The following is a 16,181-nucleotide window of genomic DNA, read 5'->3' as shown; positions in this document are numbered from 1 at the left end:
GAAAGTTAGACACTTTCTTAAGCACTTGGGCTCATTATAAGGAGGGGAACAAAAAAGAAAAAAAAAGAAAAGAAAAAAAAGAAAAAAAAGAAAAAAGAAAGCCCTAATTTTCTAAGATGTTAAAGAGCCCTTTAAAATAATACCGAGGAAAAATAACAGCACTTTGAAGACTCTCCACTTTAACGTCTAGCTATGATTTGGATTTCACACTGCAAGAGGCTTGATCTGATCTGATGGGCTGGATATTCTTGACATGTAAGTCTGGCTGTATTCTTACATATAGGGCAAATACACAATAGTGCTATGATTTTTTGCCTTTGAAAACAGAAATCTTGAATTCCTTCATGCTCTAAACAACGAGTCTCCTCAATTAGAAGCTGACAGAAGTGGAAGACAAATACAGACTTTATACCTGCATTTTCAGAGGGCCAGAAGTGGCAAAATGGAAGACCTAAGGGTTGTGTTTTGCTTTGCACAGTTTTGACCATCTGCTTCAATGCAAAGTGTTAGCTAAAAAAAAACACCGTAAGGCCATGTACTATCTGCCTCAAACCCTGGGTATTCCATTGTGATAAAACCTTTACTCAGTTCTCCATCTGCGAGAGGCTTTTTCTGGTTGGGTTTGGATCTACTGTGGTCATTCATTTTTATGCAAAGCTTTCTTGTATTGACTATGATACCTTCTCATAATTCTGTAAAAAGGTGGGTTTTTTTTCCTCCTGTGCAGATACTAACAAAAAATGTAAAGATCACACACCTAACCATGAGGATTAACCTGCTCAGAGGTCCACTGTTAACACGAGTTGTTCAGACAACTCTGACATGAAGTTGTCAGATATTCAGCTTACCTAGTTTGCTTTACTGACAACACAACTGTGTATTTTTGATAGTGGCTCTGCCTGTGGTGGTTCTTGAAAGCAGATTGAGTTCTACCAGTGGCTCCACCACCTCCAGCTACCAGCATCCATCACCACATTCTGTCAAGTGTTTATCAAAGGCCTTCTGGTGCTTAATGCTGCTGTGACACTCTGGCTGAGAAAGCCAGCAAAAGACCACAGAAATGATATCTGCCACGGGGTGTTTCCATTACCCTTCTCTTTGCAAAGGCTTGGCTGTGCAATGACCTCACAGCTCACTCTTTCTCAAAAATGGGGCTGCTGTGTTGTCCACTATTTTCTGAAACACCCACGGGTTGGGCAGAAAACTCTGTAACTGAGGAAAGCCCACTCCTAAATAGCAAAAATGTCCCTAGTTGGAAGAACCTACTGAGCAGCTATTTAATGGGCTTCACATTCAGAACGCACTGATGGCTCCATTGGTTGGCAGAGTCTGAGCAAAGCATATGGCTGGCTCAGCCTCAATGCCTCATCCTCCTAACCTCCCAGAGATTCTGTCTGCAATCTCAGTTATTAAGACTACCTAACAACAAATTATGAAAGGGTGTGGGTCACGCAGCACTGTAACCAGCCATGAGTCACGCTAATGGGTAATCTGTAGGTGGGACTGCCATTCTCACAGCTTGCTAAGCAGCACAAAAGCATCATCATGCCTACTATTTTTCTTCTGAAAAGAACCTCTGTTGTTCTCTAGACAGCAAAAAACAACGTGAACCTAAAGCAGAGGACAATCCAAAAAGGTGATCCATGCAGAAACAGACAAAACGCAAATGCATGCCCGCGCAGAGGCTAACTCAGAGCCCTCCCTATGATTTTAAAGCATAAAGCCATGGCTGATAACTTAATTGGCATTGCTCCAATGTTTAATTATACTTGATCATTCTTGAACCTGGTGAATAACTCAGTACAATGTAAATGTCTCATGACTCAAAAATTTACCAGCGTGAAGTGAAAGAACAGCATCAGGTGCTCAGATTCATGAACTCTAAAAGAGCCCCCTCTGAGTGGGTCTGGATCTACTCAATCTTTTCCAGCATAGCTATTATTACTGGCAATAATGCAGCTTCTCTACAATCAGTGGAAGAGCTAAGATGATTTAAAGTGTGAAGTGCCACTTCATAACAGTTTGTCTGAGGGAAGCAGACCTCTTTGGACAGATGAGGGAAACCAAAGCCATGGCTACTTATTGTTACAGAGGTCCACAGTCTGCCACATCATTAGCTGCTTTCCAATACCTTTTGAGCAAAATTTTGATCAGAAAATACCTTTGAGGCTTGACATATTCTTATGAGTCCATCCATCAGCAAAGGAAAAAAAAAAAAAAAAGAACTTTCTCTCTATTTAGCAAAGGAATGCTTTCCTGGAGCAGGCAAGCAAACATTGAGGCCACTCTATGGCCCCAAACTGATGATGTCATGGTACTAGAACTGTTTAACATTTATACGTACTAAACATTTTCTGCATCATGGAGATAGAAATCCTCTTGCAAATCTAACATTAGCTTAAAATACTACTTTCTCCGGACAGTAACATTGCCTCAATGGGACTTGACAAATGCTCCCTGATCTGCTTTCTAGAGACAAGCTAGCCCAGCACATATGAGTTAACTGAGGAGCATCAGCATATTTCTGCTGCAGATGGCCTGCAAAGTTTTCTCCTGCACTCAATACAGGTCATGACAGGGCAGTAGTCTCTTCAACCACCTCTAGGAAAAATGGACATTAATCTGCATTTTCTTTCAAAGCATGAACACCCTCTTTGGGACAGAAGACCTACAGTAGATGATACTGGAGAAATTCATGACGAAGGCTTGGTTTTCGTCATCTAATTGTGGGGTAATATGATTCTGCTCCTCCACTGGAAAACCAGCCTTCTCTGTCTAGTATGCCCTCTATTGTATTAGCTACTGCAGGATATTAAGTTATTATCAAATAAAACCATTTACCATTGTACTCTAATGGACTGAGCACATGCAGTAGTAAGGGCAGTGATTTATACTGGAGACTTACAAAGCTTTATGGACTCCATTAGTGGTGGAACACAGGACTACATTTCAAGCTTCCACATTTGTTGATCCATATTCACATAAACGCTCATCCCTTCCTAGCATATTTGTATGCTTTTGCTGCTGTAATCCCTGATGCCCCTCGGGAACATTAGCATGCAACTTGGTAAAGCTTCACAGAAACCGTGAGAGCTACTCAAGTACTGAATTTAATATGAAGTGGTAAGGCCACAAATGGCCATAAACATTAAGTTTAATCAAATAAAAAAAGACATTGTGCAAATACACAGTAGATAATGAACATTTCCTTATACTTACATGGCATCGCATGGTATATGCTGGGCCAGTACTGTCCACTGTCTCTCTTCAGCCAGACACGAACCGTTCTATGAAAGAAAAAACAAAACACATGTGAGGAGGAATGAAAAAGTAACTACGAATGAAAACAAACCAGCGATGCTGAATGCACAAGACTATGTTCAAAATGAAATTATTTCACTGAGAAGTAAACACACGAACTCCTACAGCAGGCCTACACATCAAGCACAGATGATGATGATGAGGGAAGCCCGTTCCTTGGTACAATGCAGTACCAAGTTGAACACATCATACAAGGCAGCCTGGCAGTCTTCCTCTGCTCTGTCAGTTCAGAGCTGCTGTCTTCAAACAAAAGCAACTAGACCTCTTGCAGTGCTCCAACACTTCCACAAACACATCAGTGGTTTCCCTCTGCTGGAAAACCTTCCTAGTCTTTTCCTTGCTCATATTGGTATCATATTTGCAGCCCCTGTCACTCAACTAGCATGCAGTTCATCCATGCCCATCACACACGAGATGTTTTTCACTTGTTTCCTGAGCAAACGATGTGAAACTGATGTAGAAGCTGGGCCATTAAATATTTATTATTTCAGCCTTTGGTATCATTTGCTTCTTCTGGTCCAATCTCTAAAACTCCTTATTGGGACTCATTCCCAACTTTGATTCATCAGCTAATGTCATCAAAATATGCATAGTGCCACTAGCTAAAGCAGCTGGCAGCCAGTCCTCTGTTAATCTCAGCAGTCATCTCCTGATTCTTCCTGGACATCTCACTGTCCTCCCAATTTCAGCCAACTCTTACCTGCCTCACTGTTCTTTGAATCCTTATGTCCAGTTTTAACTAGTGAAATTTGCATATCATTCTGTATTCCATTCCTTTACTGATTTACACTAAATGTATTAACCTTATCCAAAATACTTAGTTATCCAAGACAGCATCTGGTTAATGCAGCACAGTACATTTTCATTCATGCCAACATGTCTATTTTTCTCCACCAAAGATGCCACATGGCAGTAGATACAAGAGGGATCTAAAAAACCCAGTGTTGAATATTCTCTAGCAGCAAACCTGAAGTTTGCATGTGAGAGCATTGAGAAAATACACACCAAATGAACAACAACGGCTCTGTCCAATTAATGAACCATGGAAACAAGGCTTAAGGAAAGGAGTCCATGGCAATAATTCATGCTACATCTTTACCACAGAGAAAGTAGATTTCAGTCCTTTTTAGCCAGAAAATTTTACAGCAACACTTTAATACAATTTAGTACAAGTTGATCTAAAACACTACACATGCAAAACATAAGAACAGAGATGTCACACGCTCTAATAAAGCAGCTCAAACTACTTATTTGCCCTGTCAATAAACTAGTGTGCAAACTTCAGATTAAGAGCTGCACTATTCTATGCTCCTGGATTACAGATCCTCCAAATCAGTTTTCTGCTCATCCTGCCCTGAATCCAACCTGATTTTTCAGCACATATTTCAGAGACCTGAATATGTGGCCACTACACAAGCTGCATCGTGTTACAAATTTCTCACATTTACACTTCAACATTGTATACAGCTCTAAGAAAAAAAACCAGTATCTCACTGGATCTCCAATTCCCATTGTCACAGATCTCTCACAAATCACTCAAAACCTAAAATTCAGTATAATTGCTTCCTAACTGTAGTGGCTTTTTTGAAATGAACACACCAGCAGCTCTTCAGCAGACGAGAAGTAAAAGCACCAATAGCTGTGCAGTGAGAGTGCCAACCCTTCTGTCCCTTCTTGCTGTGGATGGCTGTGCCTGTTGTCAGAGCAGCCTCTGCATCCTGACCCCAGCACAAAGGGTTGGGAACTCCCCATCCTTCTGTGGCTGTGCCCTGAGTTTGGGACACAACCAGCTCTGTCTGCTCATCAGAGAATCAAAGTGCTTGAAAAGCTTGAAGTGGAAGTGACCTTAAAGACTATCTAGTCCCAATACCAAAGAGGTGGTAAGAAGGTCACTGCAATCCTGAAAGTGAATCAAGCTCTGTTTCCCAATCGGATGAGCTCATGACAATGCGTTTTCAACAACTGAAATGGGAATGAACACTGCATGCACAAGAAAATACTGGGATGTATCATAGGGGATTGAAATTATTCCGTTTGAAACTGCCTTGAGGATATGCACCAATACTCAGTGAGAGACCTGTCTTTTTTGTCCATTCCAATCCACATATTCACTGCTACTAGTTTCCAAACTCTTGAGCTGAGATAACGTTGTCTCTTCTTCCCACTTCAAGGTCCTGGCAAATAATAAATTCAGCCTGGAGAAGAGAAGGCTCCAGGGGAACTTATAGCAGCCTTCCAGTACCTGAAGGGGGCCTGCAGGAAAGCTGCGGAAGGACTTTTTTGAAAGGCATGTAGTGACAGAATGAGGAGAAATGGCTTTAAACTGGAAGAGGGTAAATTTAGACTAGATATTAGGAAGAAGTTCTTTACTGTCAGGGTGATGAGAAGCTGGAACAGGTTGCTCAGAGGGGCTGTAGATGCTCCCCCCCTGGAAGCATTCAAGGCCAGGTGGATGGGGCTTTGAGCAACCTGGTCTAGAGGGAGGTGTCCTTGCCTATAGCAGGGGATTGGAACTAGATGATCTTAAAGGTCCCTTCCAACCCAAACCATTCTATGATCCTAAATCTAGAGAGGTGCCATGTGTTACAGATTATTCAGCTTGTTAAAACAAAACAAAACCAAACAACATCAAAGACTATGTGTAAGAAAAGATCTTCTAAAAGCTAGGAGAAGCAAAAATAAATGTTTGCAAAAATGGCAATACTTTGGATGCTTTGTTTGTGTTTTTGTTGTTTGTTTTGAAACTACTCACTGCAGACTTCCTACTTAATTTGACAACTGTCTCAGCTAAGACTGTTCACCAAGTTGTGCTGGAAAAAAAAAAAAAAAAGCTGTTTAATGCTTACTTTAAAAAAAAAAAAATGAAATAACTGGTGGAGTTTCCTTGCAAAGAGTGGAACTACTTCTAGCAGTGCATGTTTCTTCTGGAGGTACACAGTAAGTTCATTTCATTACATAGTCAAATATATTTCTATTCCATTACTGCTCATGCAAAATGAGAAAAAAATATAAACAAACAGTATGAAAAGCTGTTATCTGAAGTGCCTGAAAGTGAACATAATCAGCAAGACCATTCATGTAACTTGTTACAGAAATTCATTTTACTCTCCCCAGTAATTCATTTTTTAAATAAAGAAAAAAACAAGTCTCGTTAACAATTTATTTTCATGTTAAGGATGATTATTATCCATATCTTTAAAACAACTATCTAAAAGCTATCCTAAGCTTTATAAGACACAAAATCTATGTATAAGCAGACACAAAAGTACAAAAATCCTTATGGCTTATAACTTTCTTCTCTTAGATCACTGGACTACTGAAAGAAAAAAAGCAGATGTCAGTTCATCAACTTCTGGATAAGCAGCATTTTTCTCCAAGTGGGCTCAGGCTGAAGAACCAACAGCTGAACGTGAGAGAAGCCCTTGGAAGAGAGCATCTTTTTTCAGCTGCAGTTCTGCACATCTTTGGGTACTTGAAACAGTATTATCCCCCAGATGTGAAACCCTGAACTTCTGAAGCTTCTAAAGAATGCAGAGAAAAAACGAGTGTGAATGAAAACTTCTAGTTTTATGGTTATGTAGCACAAAGATCACTTGCTGGCTGCACGGTTACCGGATGGCAACCAGCACCCACCCGGGTAAAGATCCATTCTTCTGGAGCAATTCAGTTGGCATTGCCATGGAAATGAATTGCCCCTTCATTCTGTGGCCAGTGAATTGGCTTGGAAAGATTTTAGAACCTATCAAAACAATAAATAGTCTTCTAGTGCTTTCAAAACAGAGATTGCTTATTTTTAAATGAGACAAGCTACACAGCTATAATGCTACCATGTACAAAACAGATGGGGGAGGTAAGGATATAATACAACCCTGCCGAAAAGGACCTGGTGGATGGGAAGCTGGACATGAGCCAGCAATGGGACCTGGCAGCCTAAAAAGCAAACCTGCGTTGGGCTGCATCCAAAGCAGTGTGGCCAGCAGAGTGAAGGAGGTGATCCTGCCCTTCTGCTCTGAGCTGTAAGGCCTCACCAGGAGTACTGCATCCAGATGTGGAGTCCTCAGTGCAGGAGAGAAGTGGACCTGTTGGAGTGCATGCAGAGGAGGGCTACAAAAATGATCCAAGGGATGGAACACCTCTCCTATGAGGGCAGGCTGAGAGAGCTGGGGCTGTTCAGCATGGAGAAGGGAAGGCTCCCAGCTGACTTGAGTGCTACCTTTCAATATCTAAAGGGGGGCTGCAAGAAGGAAGGAACAGACTTTTTTTTAGCAGGGTCTGCTGTGACATGACAAGGGGAAATGGTTTTAAACAAAAAGAAGGGTGATACAGATTGGTCACAAGGAAGAGGTTTTTTACAATAAAGGTGATGAGGCAGTGGCACGGGTTGCCCAGACTGGATGCCCCATCCTTGGAGACACCCAAGGTCAGACTGGACGGGGCTCTGAGTACCTGATGGAGCTGTAGGTGTCCCTGTTCACTGCAGGGAAGTTGGGCCAGATGGCCTTTAAGGGTCCCTTCCAACTCAAAAGCTACGCTATGCTATGCTATGCTATGCATTTTATTCTATCATATTCCATTCCATTCCACTCAAAAGCACTGGGTTTATCCAAAGACCAAAGCCTGCCCCATTACAGTTCCTGGTCTTTGGAAAGGGGTGGAGGTTACCAGTGCTAACAATATGACACAGTTAAAAATGAAAGCACCCCCTTCTGTCAGCAGTCCTAACCACAGAGCTGATTAAGTACAGCTACAGAACAGTTTGCAAACAGGAAAAGGAACTATTCTGGAAAACTCTTTAAAACTCAAAGCCAGCTATTTAATTGTCAGACAGTGAGAAAAGAGTTTAGTTTTATCCACGGTTACTGCTTTTTGTGAAGTTTTCTGCATGCACATTTTCCAACCATCAATATTTTAAATTTTATCTTGAAACAAATAGAATTAAAAATGCCACCTGTTCCTCAATATAAAATAATGGACAATTCAGAATTATCGAAAAGCCATGCCTCTCTGGAAACTAAATAACTGGACTGGAAACAGCAAACTCTTTATCCACTGTCATTAAATAAACATGACAACAGTAGTATTTAAAACCCAAGCACAGCACTGACAGTTTTACTGCCTCTAACAGAGAGACGCTATCATGAGAAGTAGGATAAATAAAGATATTTAACAGCCACATTAAAGATACTACATCATTACAGCCCATCACCCCAAGTTCTTCAGGCACTTTAATGGGCAAGAGACATGAAGAGATGCTGGCTCCTGTCTGTTATGATACAAGACATTCCTGGGATTTTCTGAAAGAATAAAAGACCTTTTATTTTAGGGGCAGTTCATGAACCATTGTGCTGAGATCAGTAACAGACAGTTTCGTTTCTGATAAATTTTGCAAGCAAGAGTACAAAAATAAAAACTAAAAATGGAACTGATTTCCAAACCAGTCTCTGTTTCAGGGAAAACAAAATAATTTTAATGGCTGAGAGCCAAAATCTCAAGCACCAGGAGAAATTCATATTTTAGATCGTCATCCTACGTCCCTCTGCAAAATAAACCAAACAATGAAGAAAAAACAAGCCGAGCAGCCAAAACCCAAACCACTTCTATCACCATCCCAGGGAAGTTCACGATTACTCCTCTCAGGCTCATCCACTGTGGCCCCCATGAAGGCCATCACACAACCCTGATCTGCAGGAGGCGTACAGCACCAGGGCATGTTTCAGGTTCTACCTCACTTTCAATGGTTTTGTCGAACAAACATAAGATTTAAGCTGAAATCATTGTGAGTTTACGAACTCTACTCTTGCTAAGAGTATGATGTGGTGTAAAATCACTCTTCACTGTCCTTTGGGTCCTTTCATAATAAAAGAGCAGGTTGGGTTTCCAATATGTAATGCAAGAACTTCTGGCTCAAGAAAACAAGGACAATGAGTGAGGAATAGTCCGAATTTCAAAAAACTGGCTTTGTTTCAGGTGTGTTTTAGTGAGAGGTTATCTCACACGTGATTACATAAGTGCATTTCAAGAATTTCAAGAGCCTTTGTTGTAAATTCAGTATCTCAGACATCAGGCTTCCCATAGGACAAACACCTTTTAAGTAAACATTGCTCTCATTGCCCTGTATGCATCATGCCCCACAACAAAACCGTAGGAGTGCTGAGACTCCTCCTTTGAGAAGAAGCTGGGACAGCTCCCAAGAAGTTCAGTATCCTCCTATTGTATCTGAAATCCCACAGCCTTTTGCCACCAGCCTAGCAATCTTTGGGCACAAAGCTCAGAAGCGTCAGACAAACTCAATCACAACCAGGGGGCTGAACCAAATTACTGCTGCAAGCAGCCCTGGATGTGAATGGCATAGGGAGGCAGCTGGATCCCATGGAAGTAGCACAGCACTAAACTCTGCCAGGGGAAAGAGGCTGGTGACTCCTTCAGCCTTCAAGCATTGATTGAAAAGACCCAGTGATATAAAACCCCACTGCTAGAAGTGTACAATGTTCAGGCTAGCACAGAACATTTTAGGTGATGTTCATCATTGCAGCAATCTCTGTGGTGGTGACCCACGCAGCATTTGTCTTACAGAGGTCAATAAAAGTCCAGACTTCTCATTTCTCCTCTTGCCATATAAAAATGATGCCAGAGGCAGTACTTACAATTCAGGCACCTAGGACATCAGAAGCAGCTCTTCAGCCTGGTGCAAAGAGCAAGGCAGGGGAGAAACACCCATGGGGGGTTCAGCCATGGACTTTTTTGATCATCAGCAATGGATATGACTTTTGCTACCATTGATTTTTCTCCTTAATAAATCTAAATAGTCATAATAAGTCTTTACTTTCCATCATAATCTTCCTCTTGCCTCATCCATTCTCAGAGTCACTCATATCGTTTGTTGCCATGAATCACAGCAAGACCCTGGATCCGATGAAAATTGAAGTACATATGCTCGATAAAATCTTTGATTATAAACAGTCTCATTTTGAGGCTATTCTGAGGAGACCTGGAATGAGCTACACAAGAGTTGTGTAAATTCAGTTCAGGAGTTAGTGATCTTACAAAGCACTTGCTAGTTCCTGCCTCCTTAGGAAAGGAACAGTGGAAGAGTCTGGGAATGAAGCTCAGAGCTGAGGTGCACTAGGAAACAAAAAGTAGCAAACGAAGTGCTGTGTATCTCCCACCAGTCTAGAGAAAGAAAAAAGAAAAAACAAAGACTGCACAAACCACTATGCCAAGAGAGCAGACAGATGCCCCAAAAGGTGGGATTTTTTCTCATTTTTCTTTGTTTGAAGAGATTCAAACCACTTTTAAGAACAGCTGCAACATCACACTCTGCTTGCACAATATTCTAACTTAAAGCTTGCTCTGCTATTTCCCTATTTAATTTATGCTGCCATAAACTAAATGCAAATGCATATTGCATAATAGGGAAAATTTTGAAGTTTTGGTAGGTTATATGCAACTCTGCAACTACAAGTCAAGAAAAAAACTGTTATGACCATCAGTGGTGCTTGGTCCTAAGAGGAAGAGACACCTCTTTATTTAACACAGCTTGGCTTACAAAGAGGGCTTTTTTATTCTGGGAGAACTGACTAGAAAACACAGCTTCACAGGAGGCAACCTTAAGAGAAGTTGATTTTTATTACTCAGAAAAAAATGATAGCAACTCTCTTTTCTACTCAGTTCTTCCACTCAGTTGGAAGAAACAGGAAGAAACTTAGAAACAGTTTTCACCATTTTTTCTTCAGTTTTCTGGACAAGGAGCAGTGCAGTTCAGTGATTTTTCCAGTTACTCAAGCACATATGCCTGGAAGCAGCCTACATTCTGCTGGACCAAAATCAGATTTGGACCAGTTCCACTGCTGGAGGTGAGTAAAGAACAATCAAAAATGGACCAAAAGTCACAACTACAGAAAAACACCGTGTTATCTGGAGATTACTGGCACAAGGGTCAAGGTGCTGAGCTGCCTCAGGCCTTCAGCAGCCCCACAGAAGCACTGTAAATCAAATATCATGTGAAGCAGTGCAGTGATTACACCATATTCCTGCATGAATGCTGTACAGAAGCGTATTTTATCCACAAATTCAGGTAAACGCAGGGTTGAAGTTCTCTGTAGCATCAACTTACAGCTTTGGAAGCTATTAAACATCACACTCAAACTCTTTCCTAGCAAAGTTTCAAAATTAATTCCTTCATGAAGACCAGAGCCTCAGTCTCCCTTTCCAGGCCTTTGGAGGAAATCAAAATGACTTCCATCATTACCATTCACTCCCGGATTTCCCGCTCACACACACCACTGAATTTCCTTCCAGAAGTGTCAGTGGTTCTTGCACTGATCAATTCTAGTTTGCGTTCAAGAAGCATAAACACACAACGTTTTGAAGGTAGTCACATTGCATAATTTAATTATTTTAATCCAATTACTTTCACCTCCTTCCCACGTTCAAACTTCTAAGTAATGGAAGTTATTAGAAAGATCCTCATTAGATTGGAACAGCGGCCTGCTATGCAATACATGATGCAGTGGAACCATGCAAAAAACACCTAGTGTTGTGAGAAAGCAACCCACCAACTCCCCTCCACATTTCCAGCAAAGCAAAAGAACAAGACTCCATCAACCAAGTCATCAGCCTGCTTCCATGCTGCCCTGTAGGAAATCTGTTCAGGGGAGGGAAAACTTTCTTTCTTTCCTGAGCTGGTATAGGCTGTCAACTAAGTAAATGATCCATTTTGTCATTTATGCATAGTTCACTCTACACTAAAAAAATTATTATAGAACAGACACAAAATAAGATGCTTTTAAGTCTATATAGTGAAAGTTAGATACACCCATTTCAATATACACACCATCAGCATTACACTACTAAAAAATAATATCTATATATGGGTTTCAGAAGAAGACTGATATTTGATCGCAAGCACTAAATGAAGTCTCTAGTTGGAATTCAAAACAAAAGTGAATGACAACGTGATGGGCAGAAAGGATTCCCTCAATGTTATTCTTTGTTCACCTTCTAGTCAGACATACATCATGGCATCCATGAGAATGGCACAGGACCTGAGGAGAGAGGGGAGCATGGAAGAACAAAGCATGCAAGTAACAAAGGGATATGGAAGAAGACAAGAGATCCTGGCTCACAGTCATAGCCTTCGGTTACAATTTATTTTTCAGATAAATGTTTCCCTTGGTTGACTATACAGTGCAGCATGTAGTAAATAATGTACTCACTGCAGGGAAGGATCCCACCTTTTCATTTTCATAGGATCATGCCCTCTCTCAGCATTATAATTTCCGGGCGTAAGTCATGTGCGAGAGTAAATGAAATCCTGAATTGCTTGACCTTTTCTTGAAGGATCTTTTATGTATTAAACAGAGCATAACCATCTATTGCAGATATTTGAGAATCCTAGCATACATGTACCAGAAATAAGGTTCTGGCCACTAAAAGACAAAGAGCACAAAACATGCAAAAGCACTGATGGTATAGTTTTTAATTCAGTAAGATAAGTATCTAACATATAGTTAATGCAAAATGAAATTGTAGGGGAAAATCTGCTTCTATGAGGTTTTTTTTTCTTAATTTTGAGTAAAGTATTGATCGTATCCTGACCCAAAAGACCCCCTTCCTATGAACTTTCTTTTCAGTTAATTATTCTTTTGGTTTTGTTTTCTGTGCGAAAAAGAAAAGCCTCACATCTGTACTGTACAGGTAAGTTCCTTAGCCAACAAGCAGGACAATCAGCAGGTCACACAATGCTGTAGATGCTGAAGACTTACTGAAACAGCCTATGTAAAAACAGCGGGGCTTTTGTTTTTCAAATAGCAATGAACAATCAGGTCACTGTTTTACCAAACAAAGCAAAACATCTACTTGGAATGTGTTCGGCTGCTCTGTGCCACACCAAGATGGAAATGCTGTCCTTGGGATATCAAGGAAGTTCTGCAGAGTCCCATTTCTTGTTCATCCAGTTTCCCACTGAATCTGAACCCCGATTCATGTGTGATAGTATTCCCTCAGCTTTTCTGCTCATTACTGCTTCATTCTGCTGGCAGCCTGACTCACAGATGTCCTCACACAAAACCAGCTCCTACTTGCTTCAGTCTGCCAGAGGAGACTGGAAGCTCTGATCATGAGAACAGCAGGACCTGTTGGTCTGAACAGCAGAACAACTTTGGCTGGGGCATTGAGTACTCATTTGAGAAGGAAAGAAGCAAGCCCAGCAGCTTTAGTGCCACCAACAAGGGACAGAGAGCTAGGCAAAGCAATACAAATCCAACCTAGTCCTTAAGCATTTGTTTTTCAGCTGCACAGGGACTGCAGCCCTGAAGTGCCATGCAAGGTGTTCTCAGATTTTTTCTTTGCATGCAGACTGAAGAGTGCCTTGTGAAGCGTGAAAAATGTCAAAAACTCCGTATGTGTAACTTAGAGGAGATCTGACATTTCAAGGCTTTAGCAGACAGTCACAGTTTGTCACCTTGGCATTCCCATGGGGGTCGTGCACAGGGATGGAAATCAACACGAGTGAATAGAAACTCTTTTCGAATGTGTAATGCAAGACTGAACATCACACTCTGAACTTGAGATTCTCCTATTAAAAAAAAAATCTATTTCAGACTTGCAATACCTCTTCACACCCAGCCACTTCTTCCATACAATCACATTACAACTTCTCCACCCTTCAGTATTCCATATCCTTGTGTGCAAATTTTGTCACATTTAAGGCTAATTAACTGATTCATGGCACATCCTCCTGCTCTTGTGTTACAAGATTGGAAGTTTCTCTACTTTCTACATAGGTTAACTGTTGTGTATAGTTCTGTAATTTCTTACATGCTTCCTCTTTACTGTAATCAATCTTTTCAGTCTCTTGGGAAAGCTGCTCTTGTGTTTTCTCTACTTGTCTTCTAATCCCTCTAATGAGGCAATATCCCGTCTGAACTGGCATCTTCTTCATCAAATACAGCAATCCAGACTCAGACAAACCTGATGAATTGTAAGAGCATTATCATTCTTTTCTTTATCCATCTTCCCCCTTTAATACCCTAGCAGTGTTTGCATATTTGACAGCAGATGTGCATGTTTTTTTGCTTTTCTTTTTTTAAATTCAAACTGGCGCTATTTAAAAATTTACAAAACATGGATGAAAGAATAATGCATATTTATCAACATCAGATTTTCTCTACAATACACTGCAATCCACCTACTACATTTTCCTGCAGTTCTTCCCTTCTCCCCAGACCCAGCTAATTCATCTGTTAATTTTGGGCAGTGGACTGGTCCTAGACTTCATTAGGCTGGCAGGAAGCAGAGGATTCACCAGCTACAATTCCAAAGGGCAATCCTGAAGTCACATGTTCCTTGCAAGAAGTGTGGGAAGAAAATAATAAAGAAGAACTACAGGCAGAGGCAATCGTATGCCAGGGAAAAGGCCGATGGTACATGTCACACTTTCTCCGTTGTAAAGGTGAGACCAGAAAGGCAAGTCTGTGACATAAGCATGGGGAGAACACAAGACCAACTCCAACCTTGGGTGTGGAAAACAATATCATTTAAACCTGTGAAATGGTGCAACATATTACAGTGCACCTTTGCAAAGACACGTGGAAGAGTGGTGTACTGACAAGAGCCCACTGCTTAGGTGACTGTCACCTATTCACCAAATCAATAAAGCCTGCAGAAGCTCCAGTTCAGTTATCTGATTGCTACCTTATAAATAACTAATGCTTTGCAGTGAGGGGCAGTATCCTGTTCGTTGCAATACCACTAAATATTAAAGCCTCTCTGCATCGTGTTTCTATCCTACAATTTACTGCACCTTGTATTCTGCACCCTGTTGCTAGTTTACCTTCCTGACTTTTTTTTTTTTTTAATAGAGGGTTACAAGAGGAATCCTCTGCAGTTCAGGCCCAGATGCTGTCTCTGCTTGCATTCTCCAGATCTTCGTTGCTGCCATTCATTGGAGAAGTAGTGGCCTTATCTCAGGAGAAGCAGATTTGAGGTCTCAAGACAAAATCAGCTCTGACGATCAGCTTCTTTGTTTTGCAGGCCCCCCCCCCCGATTTAAATCTTATTTCAAGCTGATATAAAAGGCAATATATTGAAGTTGAAAAGCAATACTTTCTTACAAAGTCATGCTACTAGCCATGGTGATAACAATAGAAGTATTAATATTTATGTACTCGCCAGAATCAGGGATTTGAGGCAGAGCACTTCAAAGCAAGGACTTTTATCTTCACTGCTGATTTAACTCCTAAGCAACTGTATGTTTTCATGGGATAGCTGATGCACTTTTTCTCAGACTGAATAAAGGCAGCATTCCTACTGAAAGCTTACTTTCAGTAAGCTATCTTTCCAACATGTCAAAAATCAGACAGATACATACTCTTCAACCCACATAAAAACACTGAGAGCTGACATATATAGATTATAACAAATCCAGACTACTTCATAATATGTATCACAAAGCTGGCCTACAATAACACAGTGCATCATTAACCGTGTAGCACCATTACAGGCAGCACACCTCATCCATATCACAGTCAGTGAAGTGCCATGGACAAGAGATAATAGCCTTAAGTTGTACTAGTGGGAGTTCAGGCTGGACATCAGGAAAAATTTCCTCTCAGAAAGAGTGGCTGGGCACTGGAACAGGCTGCCCAGGGAGGCGATGGAGTCACTGTCCCTGGAGATGTTCAGGAAACATGTAGATATGGCAATGAGGGACAAGGTTAGTGGACATGTGTTGGTGGTTGGACTGGATGACCTTAGAGGTCTTTTCCAACATTGTGACTATATGATTATATGTTACTACCATTAACAAACTGGACAATCCAGTATAAAGAACAGTAGAGACTGGAGACACTAGGCTATTC

At 41.0% G+C, this 16,181-nt stretch overlaps 1 protein-coding gene across 1 annotated transcript in view; it reads right to left on the bottom strand.

Moving 5' to 3' along the window:
- WDFY2 (WD repeat and FYVE domain containing 2) overlaps positions 1 to 16,181 on the bottom strand; it is a 65,616-nt gene that overhangs the window by 29,258 nt on the left and 20,177 nt on the right. The window contains exon 2 of the mRNA XM_042839251.1: positions 3,220 to 3,287. Coding sequence (XP_042695185.1) covers positions 3,220 to 3,287 — 68 coding nt within the window. The remainder of the gene's footprint in view (positions 1 to 3,219; positions 3,288 to 16,181) is intronic.

The sequence above is a fragment of the Centrocercus urophasianus genome, unplaced genomic scaffold (genome assembly GCF_019232065.1).
Source record: "Centrocercus urophasianus isolate 14NV4802_14NV808 unplaced genomic scaffold, USGS_Curo_1.0 seq_9, whole genome shotgun sequence".
NCBI classification, from domain to species: Eukaryota; Metazoa; Chordata; class Aves; order Galliformes; family Phasianidae; genus Centrocercus; species Centrocercus urophasianus.
Note: the sequence above shows the minus strand (reverse complement) of the source record. Positions and strands in the feature narration are given on the sequence as shown.